Consider the following 22,509-nt stretch of genomic DNA (forward strand, 5'->3'; position numbering starts at 1 on the left):
AAATTTACTGCAAAGCGGGTGAGGCAAATGAGTGAAGTGATACTCTTATGAAAAGCGACAAAGTCAATGGTCACCCACTGTATGTATGTATGTATGTATGTATGTATGTATGTATGTATGTATGTATGTATGTATGTATGTGTGTGTGTGTGTGTGTGTGTGTGTGTGTGTGTGTGTGTGTGTGTGTGTGTGTGTGTGTGTGTGTGTGTGTGTGTGTGTGTGTGTGTGTGTGTGTGTGTGTGTGTGTGTGTGTGTGTGTGTGTGTGTGTGTGTGTGTGTGTGTGTGTGTGTGTGTGTGTGTGTGTGTGTGTGTGTGTGTGTGTGTGTGTGTGTGTGTGTGTGTGTGTGTGTGTGTGTGTGCGAGTGAGTGTGCGCGAATGGGGACACGTTAGAGCTATAGCTACAGAGTATATATATATATATATATATATATATATATATATATATATATTTGCAGAAATCAGTGATGTCTCAACATTATGTAATGCTTCCTCATAGATTATTCAATAATCTAATGTTGCCAGGCAAATAATAAAATTCCAGCCAATGAGATGACATTTGGCAAATATTGCTTAGCAACAAAAATTACTTTGCAATGGGAAAATATCTAATCCCTGGATTACAATTCCTGTCTGTTTATACATCTACAGTACCGTGTGTGTGTGTACAAATAAATAATAATATTATCATGCACGCACACGCACACACGCCTGTCTGTGTGCCTTCCACTTACAGTAGTAGTAGTTAAAATTCATGGTTTGGTCCTTACCGAGCCACAACTAAGAACTGTTCGATCTGTTTTTCAGTCAAACCACTGCTGGGGTCCCACACCCGCTCTTCCAGCTTAGCCAGCTCTCTGCCATCCTCCTCACCTGGAGAGACACACACACACACACACACGTTGGTTTTGCAGACTTTTGGGACACTGTGTTGACTTATATTCATTCCACCTCCCCTTACTCAAACCCCTTATTAACCATGACCAATCTAACTATAACCCTAACAGATACATGCCTAACCATGAAATCAAACTGTAGACAACTATCTTTCCCCCAATTACACAAGCTTCCCCAATGAACTGATCCGATTTGACTCAAAACGCAGACAATGGTTTTATTTTTTCCTGTTGACAATGTGCGACCCCATCGTCACCTTGAGGTGAGAACCTCTCATCTAAACTGTCAGTCTTTTAAACATAAACATTTGAATATAGAGATTTACGGTTAATCAATCTAATCGATTTCCTAGATTAGAAAATAATAATCGTTAAATCAATAAAAAGGCAGAAACAGCGAATCTACAAGCCCACAAAATGTCACACCGACACATTGCAAGCTTTTAGATCAGCTATACACTGGTATAAAGTTGAAACGGTATAAAATAGGGCTTAAGTGGTAAATCAGAGTAATCAATTAAGTCCATTATAAAAAAAACAATTAGAATGTATTAGTGTTGATTCATTCACAAACAAAACTAAAGAACAATTTTAGAAATGTAAAAAAAAGAGGAAAAAACATAGCATCTTAATTATTAAAAAACGTAATCGATAGAATAATCGCTAAGAAGATAATCGATATTTGCAGCCCTACTTGAATATACATAACCTATAATAAGTCCCGTAGCTGTAGGACTAGTTTAGTTCAAGCAGGGTGACAAGAGGCATTAGGAGACCCCTTCCACAGCGCATAGATAGATATTATCTGCTTTTCATTTGGAATGCTTCAATACATATGCTATTGCTACCGTTGCCATGGTATCCTCCTTACTTTGCTATTTGCATATTATGGTTTGGCTTTGACTGTCATGGCTGAGTTTGATTACTTTCTACCCCTGTTCTGTTTCACTATATTGACTTGCACTGTTGATATCGTTTGCACTGGTTTAGGTTACGCTCATATTTGCACTGCGCCACGACCCCACTGTACACTTGTATAGGTGGACTGACATTTAAACGCAATAAACCAATTCAATCCGGGAACGCATCCGTCTGGGTCATTTTAGATTTCTTTGGCTATTCAAAAATAGCAGATATACAAACACATAGCGCGACACCGAGTGCTTGTAGCTTGTAGATCGTGAAAATGTTTGCAAATCTTTGAGTATATATATTTTTAAAGCAAACATTTGTAAAATATATTTTTTCCAGGGACCCCCAGAAGCAAAGATTTGAGTTAATATTTGCTTTAAAAATATATATTCAAAGACTTGCACAAATGTTCAACCTTTTTCAAAAATAGCTGATCTACAAGCCCATAGCGCGGCACTCTGTGCCACGCTATGAGCTTGTATATCTGTTATTTTTTATAATTTAAATATTTGTATTTATTGATTTGCCCCTTTGTGTCCCCAATTTAGTCGTTATGCCAATTGATTCCTCCACACACACATTTCTGTGTTATCACTGCTAACATTTGCTACTGACCCACATGCCAGTGAGGAGCCCCCACCAGGAATCATAACTGATTTCCTGTTAACTGACACAAGCTGAGTGTCTGGTTTCGAATGTCCTATCCAGGGACCAATCTTTTCATATGATTTTTCTCTGAACCTAAACTGATTTTGTGCGCTATGATGAGGGCTAACCAAGAAATATTCACTGTTTCCTATTGTCTTATATAACCAGACTTTACGAGCATAACAGGGCTGTTATCTTGGATTTTTACTAATGGGTCCAGATGAATTTGGAGACCTGTTAACAAAGATTGTAACAAGCCACACCTTGGAATCCTGGTGTCAAATAATCTGAAGCTTACATGAAAAAATCCTAGATGTTAATGAAACACTGATTAAAATAATAACAGCAAACAAAGAATGTAGTCAGTCTTTCAACGTGTATGGTTCATTAAGAAGCCTGTTGAAATAAATTCAAATACAGAGGAAACTAGAAAAATGCTCAGAATGCAGGTGTCCGCCAGGGCTGGTTGCCTACCCAAGGCCTGCAAACTTTGGAAGGTAGTCATAGTCAATTGGAATGGAATACTCTGAAAACTCTGACTGATACATGATCACAAGACTCCAGAGATAATGTGTACCAATTTGTGTTAGTTTTGGACAAAAAAGTGTGTTTTGAAGAAAACGCAAAATGGTGGAAAATCTAGACTGGCACAAATAGCCGGGGCCTATATGGCGAGTTGCGTCATGATCCAAGGAATTGTGCCTATAGGCCAAAACGTGGTTTCCGTTAGCCGGTATATACCGGCCATTGACCGATAAAATGTTTAATTGGCCGTTAATTATAAATGTCACCAGCCAACATGGCCGGGGAAATGCTGTTACTAAGCTATTTTATCATTTAAGCCTATTATTAATAGTAAAGTTGGTGACACATTACAGGCAAGTAGTCAACCTTCCTTGCCCCATCATGTCATAACATTAACAAAACAAAACAAAACAGAAGCTGTAGGTTACTGCACATTAAGGTTGAATGAGTTGTTAAGCCCAAAACATATACAGTATTAGTTTGTTTATACTGTGAGACGAAGCCACGCAAGCAGTTCACTTATGCCATCCTGACTTAATTCAGTTCTTTTTTGGCAAGCGACACCACTGCATGATGGAGTAGATATTCTTAAGGTAACTATAAACAAATAAATACTTATTAGTAATTATATATTGTTTGATTATTACTTTATATATAATATCATTTATTATGACTATCATTATTACCATTAACATTATTATTTTCTTTTCTTCTCATCCTGTCTTATTATTTATAATATTGGGCTCCTAGTCTATGCTAATTGTGGCCTCGTCCTCAGCCCACTGCTTTGAACACTTTTTTGTGTTTTGTTTTTCTGTTGGGCAGCTCAAAAGGGAGACAGAAGACCACTTTTCCACATTCCCAATCGACTTCCCATCCGCAAGGAAGGTACATTGTGTAAGTTGGAGGACCCAGCCCTCCGACAAAAATTGGTTTGCAACACATGGGTCCCGACCCACTGTTTGGGAAACCGTGCCATTGAGCAATCAAACCCCAGTCTCAACTGTAGTGGGCTGGAACTTTACACATGCGCCAACTGGACTCCATACAGTGTTCATTTAACTCGGCTATGTAAATATACCCGTACTCCATTTTACACATTTGACAGTGTATTTGCGACCCTGGTTTTAAGTCACACTGGATACTAAAGCGTCAAGGAAATGCATGCAATTAAAAGCACAAACGTACATGTACCTTCTTTTAGGAGGTCTGTGATGTCAGCCTGGTATTTGTTCCCTACGCGTATCTCCCCCTTATCAGCCAGCAGCGTCTTCTGCTGAGGGTCGTACACTAGCGAGTAGAAGAAGGCATCCTGGGAAACAAAGATGGCGTGGAAAAGAAATAAAAAAAAACATGCAAGGATGTACAGACAGACAGACACAGAGGGAGAGATATTTGCTGGAGTAGAGGAAAGTGTGACTGTGGTGTGTGTCTGTGTGTGTGCGTGTGCGCGCGCGCGTGCGTGTGTGTGTGTGTGTGTGTGTATGTGTGTGTGTGTGTGTGTGTGTGTGTGCGCACGTGTGCTTGTGTTTGTGTTTGTGTGTGTTTTCCACTCTGCTAGTCTCCAGTCTCCTCATTACTGTACGTGAAAAGAACATTCTGGGTCAACACGCTGAATAATTCATCGGCCAGTGAGACTCACCAAACTCATAAGCCTCTCATAAACACACATACACTCACACAAACACACACACTTACATAAGTGCTACAAACTAATACAAGTTGTTACAAATGAAGAGACGCCACTGCATAATACAGATGGGGAGCTGGTAATACATGCATACCTCTCTGTCCAGGTATGACTTCAGAGCCTCTGTCTCATTCAGCAGGGTCACACAGCACTTCCCCCTGGAATCAGCCAATCACAGTGAGGAAGGGAGGGTGGAAGGAGGGAGGGAGGGAAGGAGCAAAAAAGGAGGGATTAAGAAACGATGCAACAAGTGGAAGAAAAGGTGGGAAGAAATTGAAGAAGGGAAGGATGGAGGATCGAAGGAAGGGACGAAAGAAGGAAAGGAAGAACAGAGAAAGTGAATTAAGCAAAAAGGAGCTTAGGAAAGGGGAGAAGGAAGGATTGGGAAAAGGATGGGAAGAATGGAAGGAGGAAGGAAGGGTGACAGGGAGGAGGGAAGGGAGCAGGCAAGAAGAAAAAGAAAAGGATACAGGGAATGAGGAGACGAAGGAAAGATATTCGGAGTAATCGACTGGGTTGGCCTCATGGGATCGGAATGCACTACGCTCACCCAGCGTCATTTCAAAGCGACGGCAAATTCGTCGATCACTTGTCACACAGCTGGATCACAACCAACGGATCGTATAGCTTGTCATTGTCATGAAAATATGCATGCATATTTCTTCTATTCATATACAGAATAGAAGAATAGACATTGCGGATGGCCACATCGTTATCTCAACTCTTTGCCTGCCATGGACGCGTTTCCTCATCGAATTCTGTCAAGGCGCAGCCTGCAGACGACGAGTTTTGTGTTTTCAGTGGTTTTCCACCAGATGGCGCTGTTATCTACCCTATGGATAATGCTTTCACTGCCTGATGAATTGAAGGAATTGACGCCATTTAAAAGCCATTGCGAACGGGAGCTGGCCCGTGTTTTCGGCAAGGTTTCGGGTTTCAAGAGTGTTTGGTGTGGCCACATGTGGAGGAGGACTATGTAAACGTCACGGGAGAAGGAAAAAAACATGTATACGTGATGTGGAAGTCTTCCGCGAGGAGACATGAAACTCTGCCGAGCCTACACTTTATGTACACTCGGTGAAAGCCGCTCCAATCGCACTCGAAGAGCTCACTCTGCTCATCCACTCTGCTCCTCCTGAAGCAAATTACCAATTGGGACAAAACTATTCCCGGGTCAAGGTGGAGTGTGAGTGAGCAGAGATTTTGGGAATTGGAATTTGATTCGGAAAGATATAGGGAGAAAAGCAGGGGAAGGAAAGACATTAAAGACAAGCGTCTGCTAAATGACTGTAACATTAAATACCGAATATCAGACAGTTCATCGGCTTATGGTCCGGTCGGCAGGTTATTAGTATTATATAAGTAAGAGATGAAAGCAGCTACTCTCTCAGGTGAAACCGTCTGGGAGTCTGCTTTACTCTGATGTAGTCAATCTCTCTAGATTGCTGTGATGAGATTGATTTTGTGTTCCGATCAGAGCAGCTCCAGCTATTTGACTCAGTCAAGCAATCAGCAGTCTGTTTGTTGACATGGCCCAGCTTTGAGGCTCACTGGCCCCCTGCGGAGAGGAGCGGACACCAACTGCCCCCGTTTGAAATTCTAATGATTTAGCTAACTGATTAGACACACTACTTCCAGCTTGGAGCAAATATCATTTGGCAAAATGATAAATCAAATCCCTGTTTCGAAGACCCTGGACTGCTTTCCTGTACAGTCTTAAGACCTTTGAATACCAAATATGAGGAATTTCTTTCATTCATAGGATAATGAAAAACACATCTGATTTGGTCTGCAAGGGTGCCTGTCACCCCAAAGAATACAAACCCTAATATATAAACAAGCAGAAAACTCTGCCAGGGTTATTGCGTGGGTGAAATAAGTACTCCATCCTTCTCTCTCCCTCCCTAACCCCCCTCCCACATCCCCGTCTCCACTCTCTTCCTCCCTCAGTATGTCTCTCTCTCACTGATCGAGCTCTTGTCTGACATCAAACAAAACAGAAGCTGTTGCCTAACAATCAATCGTTGCCTAACAATCAATCGTTGCATAACAATGGTTACGACGCCAGTTTGGACTGACTTTGGGCATGTCCATATTTGGTTGGGGTTGTCGGCGACGCGTGCGCAGAGTTTGAAGTGGGTCGGTCGGACGGTTCTCGAGATACATGAACTACAGACGGACGTACAGAGATTTCACGCATTTATTGTTAATATAGCAGCAAGGTTTTGTGTTGTTTGGTAATATGGCCCACATAAGCATAATGTTAACTGAAAGCCTGAGGCCTCAAGACTAGATATTAACACAGGCCCCCTCTATTGGATATATCTTCAAGATCAGATATTAACACAGGGCCCTTCTACTTGACACCACTTCAAGACCACTAACTAAGGCAATGCTCCTATTAAGGCCTGTATGATTTCAGTTGATATTATGCTTAAAATGGTGCATATTCACAAACATATTTGCATTTAATCAAATGTAATCAAATTACGCCAAACCAATAGACACGTGACTGAGGGGGTCCACTCCAGGGTAGTTGCCCACTTTTGCCTGGTTGGTAATCCAGCCTTGACCAAGGACACTGCAATGCTGTGGTCTATGCACTCACCACTCATCTGACTAAACACATGACCATACATGGAAACCTACTTTGTGTGTGTGTGGGGGGCAGGTAAGAGACTACTGTACTGTACATGACACCTACCTGATGTGTGTGGCAGGTAGGGACTCAAGCTGCCGGGAAAGAAAGAGCTCTCTGTGCCTGAGCTGATGTTTCTGTTTCTCTGGTAGGTCCACCATCTCTGGGTTCTCCATCTCCTCCTCCAGTTCCCCTGGGAGGGTTCAAGGGTCAAACATACCGTTGAGATCCAATGCATTTTGATGTTTTTTAATCGCGTGTGTGCGTGTGCGTGCGTGTGTGTGTGTGTTCACATCACATGTACACATCAATGCTGTCCCCAGGAGCGACATAGGGTGATAGACAGGTACAGACACACAAATACACACCTGTAGAGACAGATATCCAAACACCTATACAGTACAGGCACACACAAACACCTAGAGACACAAACCCCCATGTATACAGACGCAAACACACTACTGAAAAGACACAGACGCACATAAACAGACAGACAGCCCTAAATAGAGCCACACAAATACACACCTATACAGACATATACAAACAGACATACATAAACGTAAGACAAAGACAGACACAAACAAACAAACAAACCTATAAACAGACACACACCTATACATACTGTACAGACACCCACCCATGCCCAAACCTACAGCAGAGAAAACAACCATTGAATGAAGAGCACTCATTGAAAACAGAGCACACATGTAAGAGAACAGAACACAACATTAGAGAACAGAACGGCAAAGCCCTATGCTGGTTGTTGTTGTTGGGAGGTAAGCTTCATGATTCCACATGAGTCAGTCAGGTATCTGAGTCACTGGGGGTGAGAACAGGTTCAGCTGCTGTTGGTAGCCTACACGTCTCATCCTCCTCTATAGAGGAGAGGAGGACGGGAGGAGAAAGAAGACGGGGATAGAGGAGGAGACAGAAAGGAAGTGCGACAGAGATGGAGAAAGGAGAGAGGTGAGAGTTAGGGGGTGAAACACTGTGCGTAAAGGATAGAGATTCAGAAAGAGACAAAAGACGAAAACAGAGAGGGAGAGAGAGATCGGGAGGGGAGGGAGAGAGGGAGGAATGGGGAATAAAGAAAGATGAAGCTAGAGAAAGAGAGACGGACAGACGGAAAGCAGAGAAAGAGACAGAAATCATGAAGGGAGAGCACTGGGGAAACAGAAAAAGAGACCCAGAGAGAGACGGAGCGAGAGAGAGACCAGTCAGAGCGTGCTCCAATTCATTTGGAGTTTCATTAGAGGAAGCGAGAGGGAGACAGGGAGCAGAACAAAAGCAATCAAGGGATTTTCAGGGAGAAGAGATGTGCAACCAAAATCAATAAGTACTCCTTCACTCGCTCACTCTCTCAGGCTCTCAGCACCCACCAGACACACACTATCATTGCCCAGCATGAGCCCACCCGCACACACACGCTACACAGCGTAAGCTTCCATTTTCCTCCACAAAATAAAGAATCAGTTAAAACATAGAAAGAAAAAGAAAAAAAAAGGCGATGACAGGTAATAGCAGGTCCAGAGGGGAGAATGTGTTGAGTTGTAAAATGAGAGGTAGATAACAGGGGATGGGAGTCAGAGTTCATGTGTGAGGCCATATGTGTGTAAATGCAGTATAGTGTGTGCGTTTTCACATGGAATTAAGCCTACAGGGCAGGGCCGTGTAGCAGGAAGCCTCTGACATCTCCCCCTTTCCCCTTCTCGTTTCCTTGAATCCCCCCCACCTCTTTTCCCCTTTCCTGTACCCTCTTCACTCATCCCATCACCCCAGCTGGTCCTTTCCTCACCCCCTCCTCTCCTTTCCTTAGCCCCGTTCCTCTCCTCCTCTCTTGTTCTCTGAGACAATCTCCTGGCAGTGCACCCACACCATACTCTCCACAAATTGCCTCTCCATCTCACCTGTCCCAACCAATTATCAATTATTGATGAATGAGTCGCCTTACTGGGCCAGGGCAAGGGAACGCAGAGGGAGAGAGGAAAGGGGAGACCTGAGGCCTGGGAGAGGAGAGGAGGCAAGGAGAGCGTGATTACTAGAACCAAATGACTTCCCCTCTAGGATGCAGTGCATCAGGAGGTGGCAGCATCAGGGCTCAGGAGGTGGCAGGAGCTCTATGATACAGTGTGTTAGGGAGTGGTAGGAGCTCTATGATACAGATCATCAGGAGGTAGAAGGAGCTCTATGAGGTGCCTCTATGATACAGTGCATCAGGAGGTAGAAGGATGGTTGAAACAGATGGTTATAGGTGGAGCGATAGCAAACCATGAAGCCAAAAGGACACACTTCACTCATGTCCACTGTTCATACTGTTGTTATTGTTTTGTAACGGTAGTTTGTCCATAGACAATGCTACTGCAATTACAGCATTTGTCCACCAACTGGGAAAAGGGACAGAATGATGTCGCTTGATTGGCATGCAACTGCACTGTAAAATCCTTAGTGTTAATTTAACACAGAGTGTACAAATGTAACCAAATGGCCCCTTTTTTCTTAATCTATTTTTGAAAAATCTTGAACATTTTTGCAAATCTTTGAATATATATATTTTTAAGCGAACATTTGTAACTACAATCTTTTCTTCTGGGGGTCCCTGGAACAAAATCCTTGACATGAAAAAGTTTGAGAACGACTGAAGTAGCAACATATGTTTTGTTTTTTTAAACTACGATTTTAGAACACATTTTGTGGAATCGGCCTCAGGTCTTAATGGGTTAAGGATCCATTTGGTTACATAGGCATCAGAGTTCAAAATTGGTAAATTAACAGAGGATTTTTACTGTGTGAAAAGACATGATTGCACACCAGATGTGACATTGAGGCGAGAATCGTCCGTTTTTTTCCTTCTCCAACCGCAGAAACCAATGGCTGCTGTCTTCACCGGGATGAAGGTAAACATGTTACATAAATGTTTGCGAGAATAGCATACTGGGCTTCCCAGGAAGCATGTGTGCTGTCTGTCTCCCGCTCTACATTAACCAGTTTTCTTTCTGAAGCAAGAATTCCCGGAACCTCTTCCTTTATTGACGTTTTAATCCCATGTGAACCTTCATCAGTGCTCCCCGAAGTTGTCAGTAGATAAAAAGGTGGTATGGGGAGCTCATGAGTGCATGGGCTTTGGTTTCTCGCTCTTTTATTTGTGTTTTAGTTTTCACAGTATAGCTCTGGAGGAGGCGGCCATCTACAAATGGGTCTGAGTGTGTGTGTGTGTGTGTGTGTGTGTGTGTGTGTGTGTGTGTGTGTGTGTGTGTGTGTGTGTGTGTGTGTGTGTGTGTGTGTGTGTGTGTGTGTGTGTGTGTGTATATACACATGTCTGTGTGAGTGTTTGCTTGTCCAGGGCTAATCTTACAAACGGATGGACCAATCAGTGCCAAATGTCTTGTGCACGCCACCAGTACACAGAATGTGTATGGTTATTAAAATATTAAGTTATTATACCCCGCCTTGTTCTTTAATGAGAAAGACAGTATAAGATGGGAGACGGTAAAAGGGGAACCACTGGAAAAACAAAGAAGCCAGCAGGGGGTTTGCATGGTTCCAGATGGAGGAAAGCTTCCTCATATAACCCACCATCAACAGGGCTTTATCCTGCTTTACCTTCTCTGGAGGCTAATTTATACTTCGTCAGGTGACCTTTTACTCTGACATGTCCAGCCCTGCACCTCAACTTGATGTACATAAAACTATGAGCTTGACTAACTTCCCTGCATCCCTCCCTTACTGTTAACCATCAGTAGGACCAGTAAACATCAAGGGTCAAAGTCTACCTGACAACAGAAATCCACTGTGGCCTCAACAGAGACTTTTTTTTGGGGGGGGGGGCTTTTATGCCTTTATTGACAGGACAGTAGGCTAACAGGAAATTGGGAGAGAGAGATATGGGAGTGACATGCAGCAAAGGCTGTTGGGATCGGGACTCGAACCTGCGACACACTGTCAGGGCTACGGACACGGAGCCTAGGTGCCTGGATCGCTATGCCAGCGGTACAGGCCTCAACAGAGACTTAATGGACAATTATACAACCATGACCACAAGGGAAGGAAGGTTAGCCTACATCCTCTTCGTGACCATCATGCAGGATAGTGCCGTTGCTCTTAAAGCTTTTCATCCAGGGACAGAAATGAGGAGCTTATTCTCAGCCCAAGACACACATTTGCTCACAACACTCATTGGGGAGGTGAAGGATAAACTTAACGTTGTTTGCTGGAGTCTTTCTCCTCTCAAAATGGGTGGAAAGTAATTTCGGAAATGATATTTCTGAGTATGTCTCCTGTATGGCTATTTGCATTATTTATCTTATCCTTTTTTTTGGGGGGGGGGGGTGGGGGGGCAGCCTGTCAGTGCACCAGAAGGAGGAGCAAATTACACTTTGTATGTAACCTATACTTGGCCATAAAGACTCTGAAAATGTTTCCACCTATATATTTCCATCCCACACTGTGGTGTTTTGTCTCGTAGACCATGCTTCAACCTGACAACTGTGTGTGCTTTCATAAATCGGTTAGTTGGCAACACTGTTGTCTTTTGTTTATGGGAACTAGGAGCCATGCCTCAAAAATAGGCAAAGTTTGAGTCATAGCAAATTCAAACATCTGAGGGGAGGGGCAAGGGAGGTTGACGTGACGTTTCTGCCACTGTGACCAGCCACTCAGGAGGCTGCCCTGGTAACAGGGGCGGGGCCAAGGCCAAGAGTGAGGGCGGAGTCTGAGGCCCCTTTGAGGGAGTACTATGGATCTTGGTAAGGAAAATATTTGATCAGTGACTCAAGGCAACCGCACACATGCACGAGCGTGCGCACGCACGCCATTCTCCACTGATCCATAGCAGAGCAGAATTAAAATAGACCCTTGAGCAATTCCTGCTATAGGCCTCAGAGCAAAAAACCCAAGTTCACCATGCATGCACAAGCACTCTCTCTCACACTCATACATGCACACAAACATGGTTCAGTCTCATCGTCACCACTTCTACCGACCGACCCCCCCCCTCCCCTCCTCTTCTTCTGCTTGTCCTTGGTGGCGAGTCTGAGAGAGTCTGCGGCTGCAGAAACACAGACAGGATACAGCCCACACCCATGCGGTGTGCAGCCATTCCTGCCATGCATTTTTCACATATTGCAAATGTCTGGAAGCCCGTGGCCCGACTGCTGCTGGCAGAGCTTAGGCAGAACTAAGAGGTCCATATGGAAAACACACTATAAGAACCGCTTTCTATACTCGCTGAAGCATGGTGATGCATGGTTAAAATCACTACCAATCTAGGGCCGCTGTGCACGTATTCTGTACACATGAAGATAGATAGCCTACTGCTACACTGCTTGCACAGTGATGTGAACAAGAACATGAGTACTTAAGACCCCCCCACACACACGCGCGCGCACACACACACACACACACACACACACACACACACACACACACACACACACACACACACACACACACACACACACACACACACACACACACACACACACACACACACACACACACACACACACACACACACACACACACACACACACACACACACACACACACACACACACACACACACACACACACACACACACACACACACACACAAAATGGATGACAATTAAGACACTCAAGACAGTTAAAAACAATAAAAAATAAATCACAAGCACTCAAGCATAAACATAACATTGTGCATGTGCATGTATTACAAGACAATGAACTCACACGGTCCTCACATTAAATAAGCATGGTGGTTCTTAAATCCTGAGAGTTAATTTATCCATTTGCAACTCAGAAATGGACCCTTACATCTGTACACACTCAGAGTTAAATTAACGCTCAGGATTTTACTGTGCACAGTTGCTGTGTGGTCCCCCACTCCCCTACTGCCAGATACTTACAGATAAGACCCCAGGCCCCCACTATGACTGCGGTCGTGAACACACAACTGCACACAAACGTACAGTGCTCAAACACGCACACAAAAACACACGCACACACACACACAGACACATATGCACCAACACACAAACATGAAAGGATGTACACATGCACTCCAACATAAAACATATACAAACATGCAACAGATAGACATGCAAACACGAAACACATTGATGGAAAGACAAGTACACCCAGTACACAAGATGTACACATGTTAACGCAAATACAGACATGAACGCAATCAAACCCACAGCAGCACTTTACACGCCAAGAAGAGCCAACATACAGCCCACCATACACAACCCATTTCAAGTGGTTGGGTTTAATTGCCTAGCCCTAGACCAGTTTTTCTCTAACATTTTCATGTCAAGAACCACCAAATTGATAGGTACCCCCATTTGAAAAGACTTTCTGCAAGGGACCCACATAAGAGAAGATTTGTGTGGTTAGATTAGATTTAACTGTATATACTGTAGTTTGGGATATACTGTAACAGTGGAGAGAGTGAAACCTACGATCTGAATAGTCATTATACGTTTTCGCTTTGGGCCAACATGATCTCGCTGGTGAAATTAAACACTTCCTAATTTTGCTAGGGACCCCCCTGGAGCCCCCTCAAGGAGACTTGGGGGTCTCTGGACCCCACTATGAGAAGTACTGGCCTAGCCAGTGTTCAGACAACAGCACTGCCATTACGCCTGGTAAAGCGACCTAAATCAAATGTTCAGCATAGATTTGAAATCTTCATAGGCCCAAGTGTGGTTTTAAGTGAGCATAAATAATATTTGTTTGTGAGTACATTGCATTTCACAGTGGCTCCGTCTCCTCTCTGCTACTTGAAGATTACAGCCTGTGAATTTCGACCTTGAACTGTAATCCGTGTTGTACTGTGAAGGACAGAGGCCACAGTGGCTGCAAAATCCCAGCATTCACCAGACCCGTTTGAGGGGTCTCATAGCCTGGGGCTCAATGCGCAGGATGAGCTTATACCCGGCGGCTGTTAGAGCAATAAACAAGAACACCAACAAAACAAGAACACGAACAATAGGGGAAAAAAATAGAGGACAATTTAACAACAAAAAAAATACAAATAAATATGTGTGCTGGCACTCGGAACTGTAGTTATTCCTGTACAAATTGCTCAAACTGATATTGCACAATGTATACAAGGTATCTGTATACATGGTTATGCCTTATTGCACAGTCCCTTTATTGTAGTTATGCTGACCTTGCTATTGCTGCAACAGTAATTCTTCAAGGCTTTTTCTTATCTTGAATGTTCTTAGCTTCATCGCTATTGCTATTATTTGCTAGTATTTGTGTGCACCTCACACACACTTGCATTTCGCTGCTTGTACCTGTATGACTAGTAACAAATAAACGTTCTTGATTCTTCTTGACCCACACCATTTTCAAATTAACATTAATTGTCAATTGCAGTTACAAAAGATAATCACAAAAGGAAAATGTCAACTAAAAAGTAAACAATATCAAATATACATAAGTATAGTAAATACAAATAAAAATAAAGCAGAGTACCTCAGTCTCTTGTGCAAGTAAGATACATCAGTCAGTAGCAAATATCAAATTAAATATATTGTATCAGCCAAATAGATCTTTTGAGATGAACACAAAATAACAAGCAAGATAACTGTAGTATAGTTAAACTAACTAACCAGCCACCACACATATTTGGTTTATGGCTAGTGGTGATTGTGAATTATCCTCATTCACATGAGTGGATATACTGCAGATAAGAGTAGATCGGAGAATGGAGTAAAAGCCAACAAATGGTGGACAGTTACAGGCCAAAGAGACTGATAGGCTGCTTGCACTGCAGATGAAGCATATGGAGAGTGTGCACACTGAACATAGCATAGTGCATGCGTTCTAGCTGGATGTTGTCTGCAGTCAGTCCTGATAGAAGAACTGCTGCAGTCAGGAGGGCTTCTCTCCACTGAGAACTACCCCACACACACACATACACACACACACACACGCACACACAAATACATTCTCACTCCCGTTCTCTCTCCCCTGCTTGTGACTCACTCATTCGTTCTTCCGCACCCTCTCATTCTTTCCAGCCATTCTCGATTCGGTCTCAGTCCATTGGGGCCTCTCTCGTCCCCACCCCCAACCAGACCATTTTTCAGCCCTCTAAAATCGTTGTCTGGCTGTCGCTCATTCTCTCTTGAACGAATGGCCTATCTGGGCTGAGAAAAGAAGTCCAGACTGCATCCATGATGTCGAGGTGTGGTGCAGCAGCAATGTGTTGAACGCTACAGAAACCTCTCCGAGCACCGCTGATCGGCACCGCGTGCATGTACACGCAACACAGCACGCCCACACTTACGATAAACACGGACACATTGAGTGACGCATACACAAAACAAAGAAAGAAAGAGAGAGAGAGACATGCATGCGCATGCATGTACGCGCGCACACACACACACACACACACACACACACACACACACATTTATATTCACTCCATAATAGGCAAAATTTTCATCAATTTTGTACCTTGTTGGATTGGGTCGCGTTGCACTGCAGCAATGTTGAACAATGGAAACGTATAATTCAATGGGCCACTCAAAAACTCGAGGGATTTGTTGTTGGATGAAGTTTTGGAGGGTCTGGATGCAAAAGACCTGCTTCCCCATAAATCATGCTTTTCATTTGTACTGTATTTTTGAAGCCTCCCTGTGAAACTCCTGGTAGTTTCTTGCACTCTGCATATCTGCAAAGCATTAATACTGTGTTTTACATCCGACCTTAAGACACAATCCAGGTTTGATGCAGGGCACGCAACTCAAAGACAGGGTATGACATCACATGTGGAAATGCCAATCGGAGTCAGTCTCACTAATGCATTATATTTTTTCACGTTTTTGCAGCGGTGCACTTGGCGTTTCTGTTCGGATCTTCTCTGTCAATAGTGGATACACATTGGATAACCCAAATTCTGGATTCAAACTTATACATATTCATAGATCCTACAATACTAAATGAGGGCAATGATAGCAAAGAAAGAGGTATTGTAAAGCTCCATTAGGGATGTTTTTGGTGGGAGAAAAATACTTGGCATGTACTGTACATTTATTGAACAGAGATGATTTTTGTAAGGACTTCAACCATACATGTGTACATTTTTGAGGGGGGGGCGTTGTCAGTCACTCACTTGCGTGTTTGTCTGCCAGGGCAATGAGTGTGCTGGAGATGTCCCTGCGCCGGTAAAAACACACCACTTTGGCCTCCACATTGCCATTGGCTGTCTGGAAAACAGAGAGAGAGACAATCAGCGTTACCCTGGCAACAAGGGGGATACATCCATGTGCGCACGCACGCACGCACGCACACACACACGCACAGAGGCTAGTGGGTTCAAGTTTGTGTGAACACACAGTATTAGGCTACAGCAAGTCCCTCAATCACAATCAATAGTGTTTCAGTGATCAGAACAGTGTGGTACAATGTGTATGTGCAGGCCTGTTTACTTCTAGTGTGGTGGGCCCAGAGAGAGGAGATAGACAGAGAGACATACAGTACTGGAGACTGGACAAGCTGAATATAGATATATACACTATCAAATTCTGAGTGTTAATATAACTCTGAGAGGGTACAAATGTAGCCAAATGGACCCAGGGTCCCGTTGGTCACATTTTTACACTCTCAGAGTTACAAATTGATAAATGAATATAAATGATAAATGAAAATGAGGATTTTACTCGTACACCAGATGTGAATCTGAGGTAGGGCTGTCACGATTATGAAATTGTACTTGATAATTAATTGTCATACAATTCATTATAATAATTATTATTAACGATTTCATTGTGTTTTTGGCATTGAACATATGAAAAAAAAAATCTGTTTGGCTTTTAGAAAGATTTTGAAAAATTGCACAGGGCACAATTAACCACTTTCAGCCTGGTGTCCGACTCCCTAATTATAGGGAAGCTAAAATCTTCCAAAATATTTTCAAAATGAGCAAGAAATAGACCTACAAGCGATGCGATGCATTGTGAGCTTATATCTGCTATTTTTGCTATAAAATAACCACTTAAGCCCTAAAACAGGGCTTAAGTGGTAAAATAAAGAAATGACTCACATACAGTATGTAATAACTTAACGTATTGTGAGCTCGTAGATCTGCTATTTTTGAAAATGTTTGAAAATATATGGAACATGGAAACGATGATGATTATCCAAAAACAGTTGTGATTATATAAAATAATTGCAATTAGGCGATTATGTAATAATTGTGACAGCAAAATCAAGATGATACAAATTCATAAATAAAATGTGTTCCTACAACTACTAAGTAATAAAAAGTACTTTCATATCCAGTGTTAAGTGGTACACGATGCAAGGCTTTCTTTATAGCTTTTAATTTTACTTCCGTAGGGATTATTTCACTCATTAAACCTTTGCAATGTTCTAATAAAAAAAAGTAGTATTAGTAGTATAGTAGCATTGACTTAAAATAATGTTTTGGGTAAGTTTTAAAGCTACAATCCTTAAGTTTTATGTTCGTAGTTTCCCTCTCCCAATGGAGAGGGATAACTGCAACGATACATTAAAAATGGCAACAAATCTATTGCCCATTCTGACTGCTTCAAAGTTCAAATAACCTTTTTGACATTGTCAACCAGTAGGTGTCCTAGTGGCGGGGTAAACATTTCTCAATGGAAGAATAGGGAGACTACATATTGGTTATAATGTTTTATTCATTAAAATAAATCTCAAATTGTATTTTTAAGAACAATACTATACTCTGAGTACCGTGCCCAGTTTACCACAGTAATACAGGACTGGCAGCCCTCAGTCCATAGTACATATGAGAGATATGATGACCGGAAAGATAGAGGCGATGGACAAAATGCACATTCAAAGTCAATATTTCACCCATCAATTTCTCTCCATACATTTCAAAACGGGAAGATGGCAGGCCAGTCCACTTTTTGTTTATTGAGAGAACTGGAAGACTGATAGGGAGATGGCATAGAGAAGGCACAGGTGAAAAGGCTGACAGTAATATGTTGTTTGGTTTTTGTTCCGTTTTAGTCTTAGAATTTGAATAAGTGCTCTATAAATAAAGTTTATAATTATTATTATTATTAGGGGGCCAAGCACGTGCTGCGTAGGACCCCAATTGTTTTTGTTAGTTTTATTCTTCCGCCGTTTTTTGCAGTTCTGGCTTAACCGTGCAGTTGTTTTTTACGAAACTCGGCAATATGGTAGTGCTATGCCAAACATAGCCAAGAAACGAAAATCACAACCATTGGCCAAAAGGGTGGCGCTATAGCACTCAATTGAAAAACACTAACTTTTAACAGGGGCATGGGGCATGACAGAAGGCAAAACTTTATGCTTTTCAGCAAACTTAAATAGGGCTGTTGTAGCTGAATGCGTAGAGAGGACGCCTGGGAAACAGAAGGTCACAAGTTCGATCCCAGGCGCCGGCAAAACCGATTGGTCAGGAATAGTGATGAAAAGCCTAATTAGAATACTACAATTGTTTCTGTTGTGTGGATGCAGAGAATTGGCAAACTTTCATCTTGATGACTGAAAGAGTTTGAAATATGCCATTATAAACAACATAATAAAGAAATGCATTTTAATATCCACAATCCCTCAGGACTCGGCTCAGCTGTTTCCAATGCTCATTTGTTAATCACATAGTATTTTTTCTCTCAAGTTCAGTCTATTATGTTTCTATGGCTTATTGCGCATATTGCTTTTTCTTTATTGCATATTGCATTGCTTGGTCCCGGTATTGCTGCTAGCAGCTATATTTATTATTATTATTGGGCAGAATAGGCATGCGCGGCTCCAAGGACTTAATGGCATATTTAAATGTATATCTCTAAACATACCTTAGTTGTCACCACTGGAGATGTGTGTGAAATTCTATTATACCATCTTTCTATCAAATCAATAACCTCCACACATTTCCTTGTTTGTAAGCAGCAGAGGTAATGAGAGAAAGCAGTCCTGTTGTGATTGCACTTGCAAGCAAACAAGCAGATTTGTTTTTTTCAGAAATTGATGCTTTCAGGGATGCTAACAGGATGCTGTGGATGTCTCCAGCAGTGATGCATGTCTCCAACTGTTGCTACAATCTTGTAAAATGAGACACAGGCACTTCTGCTATGGGCAACTTCAGGCAAATATAGACACAGCCAGAGGCACTCTGGGGTGTTAAGCGCATAAATAATAATTGTGATGTCCTGGGTATGAATCCGATTCTGGATCTGTGCTACACTATTCTATCTAATACTATGTCCTGTTATAACACGTTTATTTTGCTTAATGTTTTATGTCAAGCACACTGAATTATCTTGTTCTTGAAATGTGCTATACAAATAAACTTGCTTTTCTTAATAAAGCACATATGTATACTACGTACAGTATATATCTAATAAAGTATATACGGTACACTCAGTGGCCACATTAATAGATAGTTACACCTGCTCATTAATGCAACAACCTACTCCTCCAAACAGAGAGTGATGTGGCTGCAACTCAGTCAGTGTATAAAGTATGGTATGCTGAAAGGGCCAAGAGGTTCAGTTACAGTACCATCATCAGAATGAGCAGGTGACGTGATGTAAGTGACCGTAAAAAACGTGGTATGATTGTTGGGTATGAATCCGGGTACCACAGGTGTCCTTGAGGGGGTTCCCCAGCTAAATGATAGATAGGTATGATAGGCATTGACCCTTATGTTACAATCTCAGAAATAAATTAACATCCTGAAAAGGCCATACATTCTACATTTTCAGTGGCTGAATGTCACATACGCAGCTGAAAAGATGTCCAACGCATTTAAGACCTCACAACCACACATCAACTCAGAGCCTGAATAGCGGCTGGCACTTAATTAAGCCAACCGGAAAAACATGAATGTCTGTATCTGTCTGTTCGCCGGTCTGCGAGGGATGGACCTCATCTCCGAGTGTAGGGGGGGGGGGGGGGGGGGACGTGTGCTGGTCCTGATTGTTAACCCAATCCGTCGGCTTAACTGATTGGCCGAGCTTCTTGTCACATTTATGTTGTGCCGGAAAGACGCCAACATAAGTGGTAGCGTCAGCACCCACATAAAAGTCATTATGAAACACAACATAAATGAAACGGAACATAGATGCAAGCATGATACGTTTCCAGATCCTTTTTCTACTACAATGAGTATGACCCCGTTTGTATCAGTATGTTTTGGAGAGAGAGAGCCTATTACACCCATGCAACAATCTGTCTAATATTGTCTTATTCTGATTCTGTACTGGAACCTGAACACGCTGATCTTCAACAGCGCAATTGTAGTGCCCTTTTCCAGAAGGTGGCACACCCATTTCCGGTTCCAGGTTAGTTTCCCATAGCTTCATATGCAGGGGTGCACATAACTTTTTAGGTCTGGTACGCAGAAGAGCACCTGGACATGTGACTTGGTGCGCATGGCGCCCGTCCCGTTTTGTCAACGGGGGGGGGGGGGGTTCAGCCCGGTCGGACAGTTGCCCACCGGACAGTTTTATCAACGGGGGGGGGGGCGAGAACGGACGCTCTGCTTCTAAATTCCGCCGATTTTCGCCGTTTTTTTAAAACCCCCAAGGTTGGTGCCCTGTGCTGCTGCGCTGATTTTATCCGCCAGATTGGGACGTTCACGGCATATTTTGCACCATTACGGTGCGTTCATCATCGGTGACGAGTGCCTCTAACAGCCGCTGCTGGCTGTGTGCACGCAGCGAGGCAATGCGAGGCGATGCGAGGCGACGCGAGTCATATCTCTACCCCTGTGCCTAATGGCTGTACATGGGGCCGACGGGTGCTTTAGAGTGATTGTGTGAGTGTGGCTTCAGGAAGTAAATTCCTAGCCTCGATCTCTTTTAGTTTTGCTAAAAAATAAAAGCTTGGAAATTCCTGTCCCAGCTGTTGGTGCGCAAAAGCGCCTCGCGTCGCCTGATGTGGTGCGCATTTTTTATTTTGGGTGCGCATGCGCACCTGCGCACCAGTTATGTGCACCCCTGTTCATATGTGTTTCTGGTTCAAATCTGCAGGTGAGCCAATCATAATTAAGCTATGAGAAACTGACCACGGAACTATGATTATGCACAGAGCCTATAACTCCGGCAACGGCGGACAAAAGTGGTCAGCCATCCCAAATAAAATAATCAGTTTGTGTGTGTGTGTGTGTGTGTGTGTCTGTGTGTGTCCTTCAAGTATCTCGAGAACCGAGAGAAAAATTGAGAGAGGAAGGTTTCATCTGACATCAGACCAGAGAGCGCTCAGCGAGAGACAGGTAGGGAGAGGAAGAAGCAGAGAACCCGGCCAATGCTGCGTACCTAAACCCGAGCATGCTGATCAACGCATCACCTTGTGACACACACACACACACAATTATTATATAGGCTCTTGGGTGAAAGCACTTGACAATGCTTTTTTCCCCATGGCTTGTGTTTTTCCATACTGCTGTCGATCTGGGAAATAAACATCTTTATTTTACACTAGAGCATTCTTCAGACCTGTGCAGGAATCATCTGTGGTAGACTGACACTCGCTGAGGTCCCTGAGGAAGAGCCGCAGAGAGAGTGACAGGCAGAGCAGAAGGCTGAGTCTGGCCTCGGCGTCAATCACATTAAACAGCCCCCGGATTAGTCAGCCCGAGTCAGGGACAGGGGACAGACAGGGGATACCTGTTACTAGTCTGGAGAGAAGCGCCATCCTCCCATTTCTTTTCATCTCTGAAAACAACGTTGTGTAATGTTGGGGGGTGAAGAAGGGTGCTGAAGAGCTCCCTGTGCAATGTCACTGTGATATTTGAATCGTAAGATGACAATATTGCAATGTTCAATGTCCTGAGGGGCCACCCATTGTGGGTGGAAGGGGTGTACAATGGGTGGCCAATCACAGTGCAGGGTTTGGGGGGGTACAATGGGTTTGGGGGGGGTACAATGGGTGGCCAATCACAGTGCAGCAAATGTCAATGTCCCAACCTCACATATAGGGGCGGCTACAGCGCCCAAAAATGGGTGGGTGGTGGTGGGGTGATTGAAAAAAATCTGATTACATTTTACCTATGTGACAGATAGGATTGGTCTCATCACAGTCAAAACTGCTTCTGCGTGGGTGTTTAGATGCAATGGAAAGAGGACGTCACTAAGATCTGAGCCACAAGGTACTGTATGCATGCGTCAATAACAAACAAATAATAAATCTCACAGCAATTCCATCAATGAAATTCATTAATGTCTATTTAATGTTTGTACATGCATTCCT

The 22,509-nt window shown here is 43.1% G+C and overlaps 1 protein-coding gene across 3 annotated transcripts in view; it reads right to left on the reverse strand.

Annotated features, from left to right (window-relative positions):
• The window catches only part of mta1 (metastasis associated 1), a 55,957-nt gene that overhangs the window by 23,930 nt on the left and 9,518 nt on the right, over window positions 1-22,509 (reverse strand). For 2 of the 3 annotated variants that reach the window (XM_084043859.1, XM_084043858.1), the window contains exons 3-7: window positions 16,415-16,508; window positions 7,375-7,501; window positions 4,765-4,828; window positions 4,169-4,292; window positions 770-872 (exon numbers count right to left, since the gene is read on the reverse strand). In XM_084043859.1, the coding sequence (XP_083899985.1) occupies window positions 770-872; window positions 4,169-4,292; window positions 4,765-4,828; window positions 7,375-7,501; window positions 16,415-16,508 (512 nt within the window). The remainder of the gene's footprint in view (window positions 1-769; window positions 873-4,168; window positions 4,293-4,764; window positions 4,829-7,374; window positions 7,502-16,414; window positions 16,509-22,509) is intronic. The other variant, XM_084043860.1, reaches the window with a different exon arrangement.

The sequence above is a fragment of the Gymnoscopelus microlampas genome (genome assembly GCF_963454915.1).
Source record: "Gymnoscopelus microlampas genome assembly, chromosome: 20".
NCBI classification, from domain to species: Eukaryota; Metazoa; Chordata; class Actinopteri; order Myctophiformes; family Myctophidae; genus Gymnoscopelus; species Gymnoscopelus microlampas.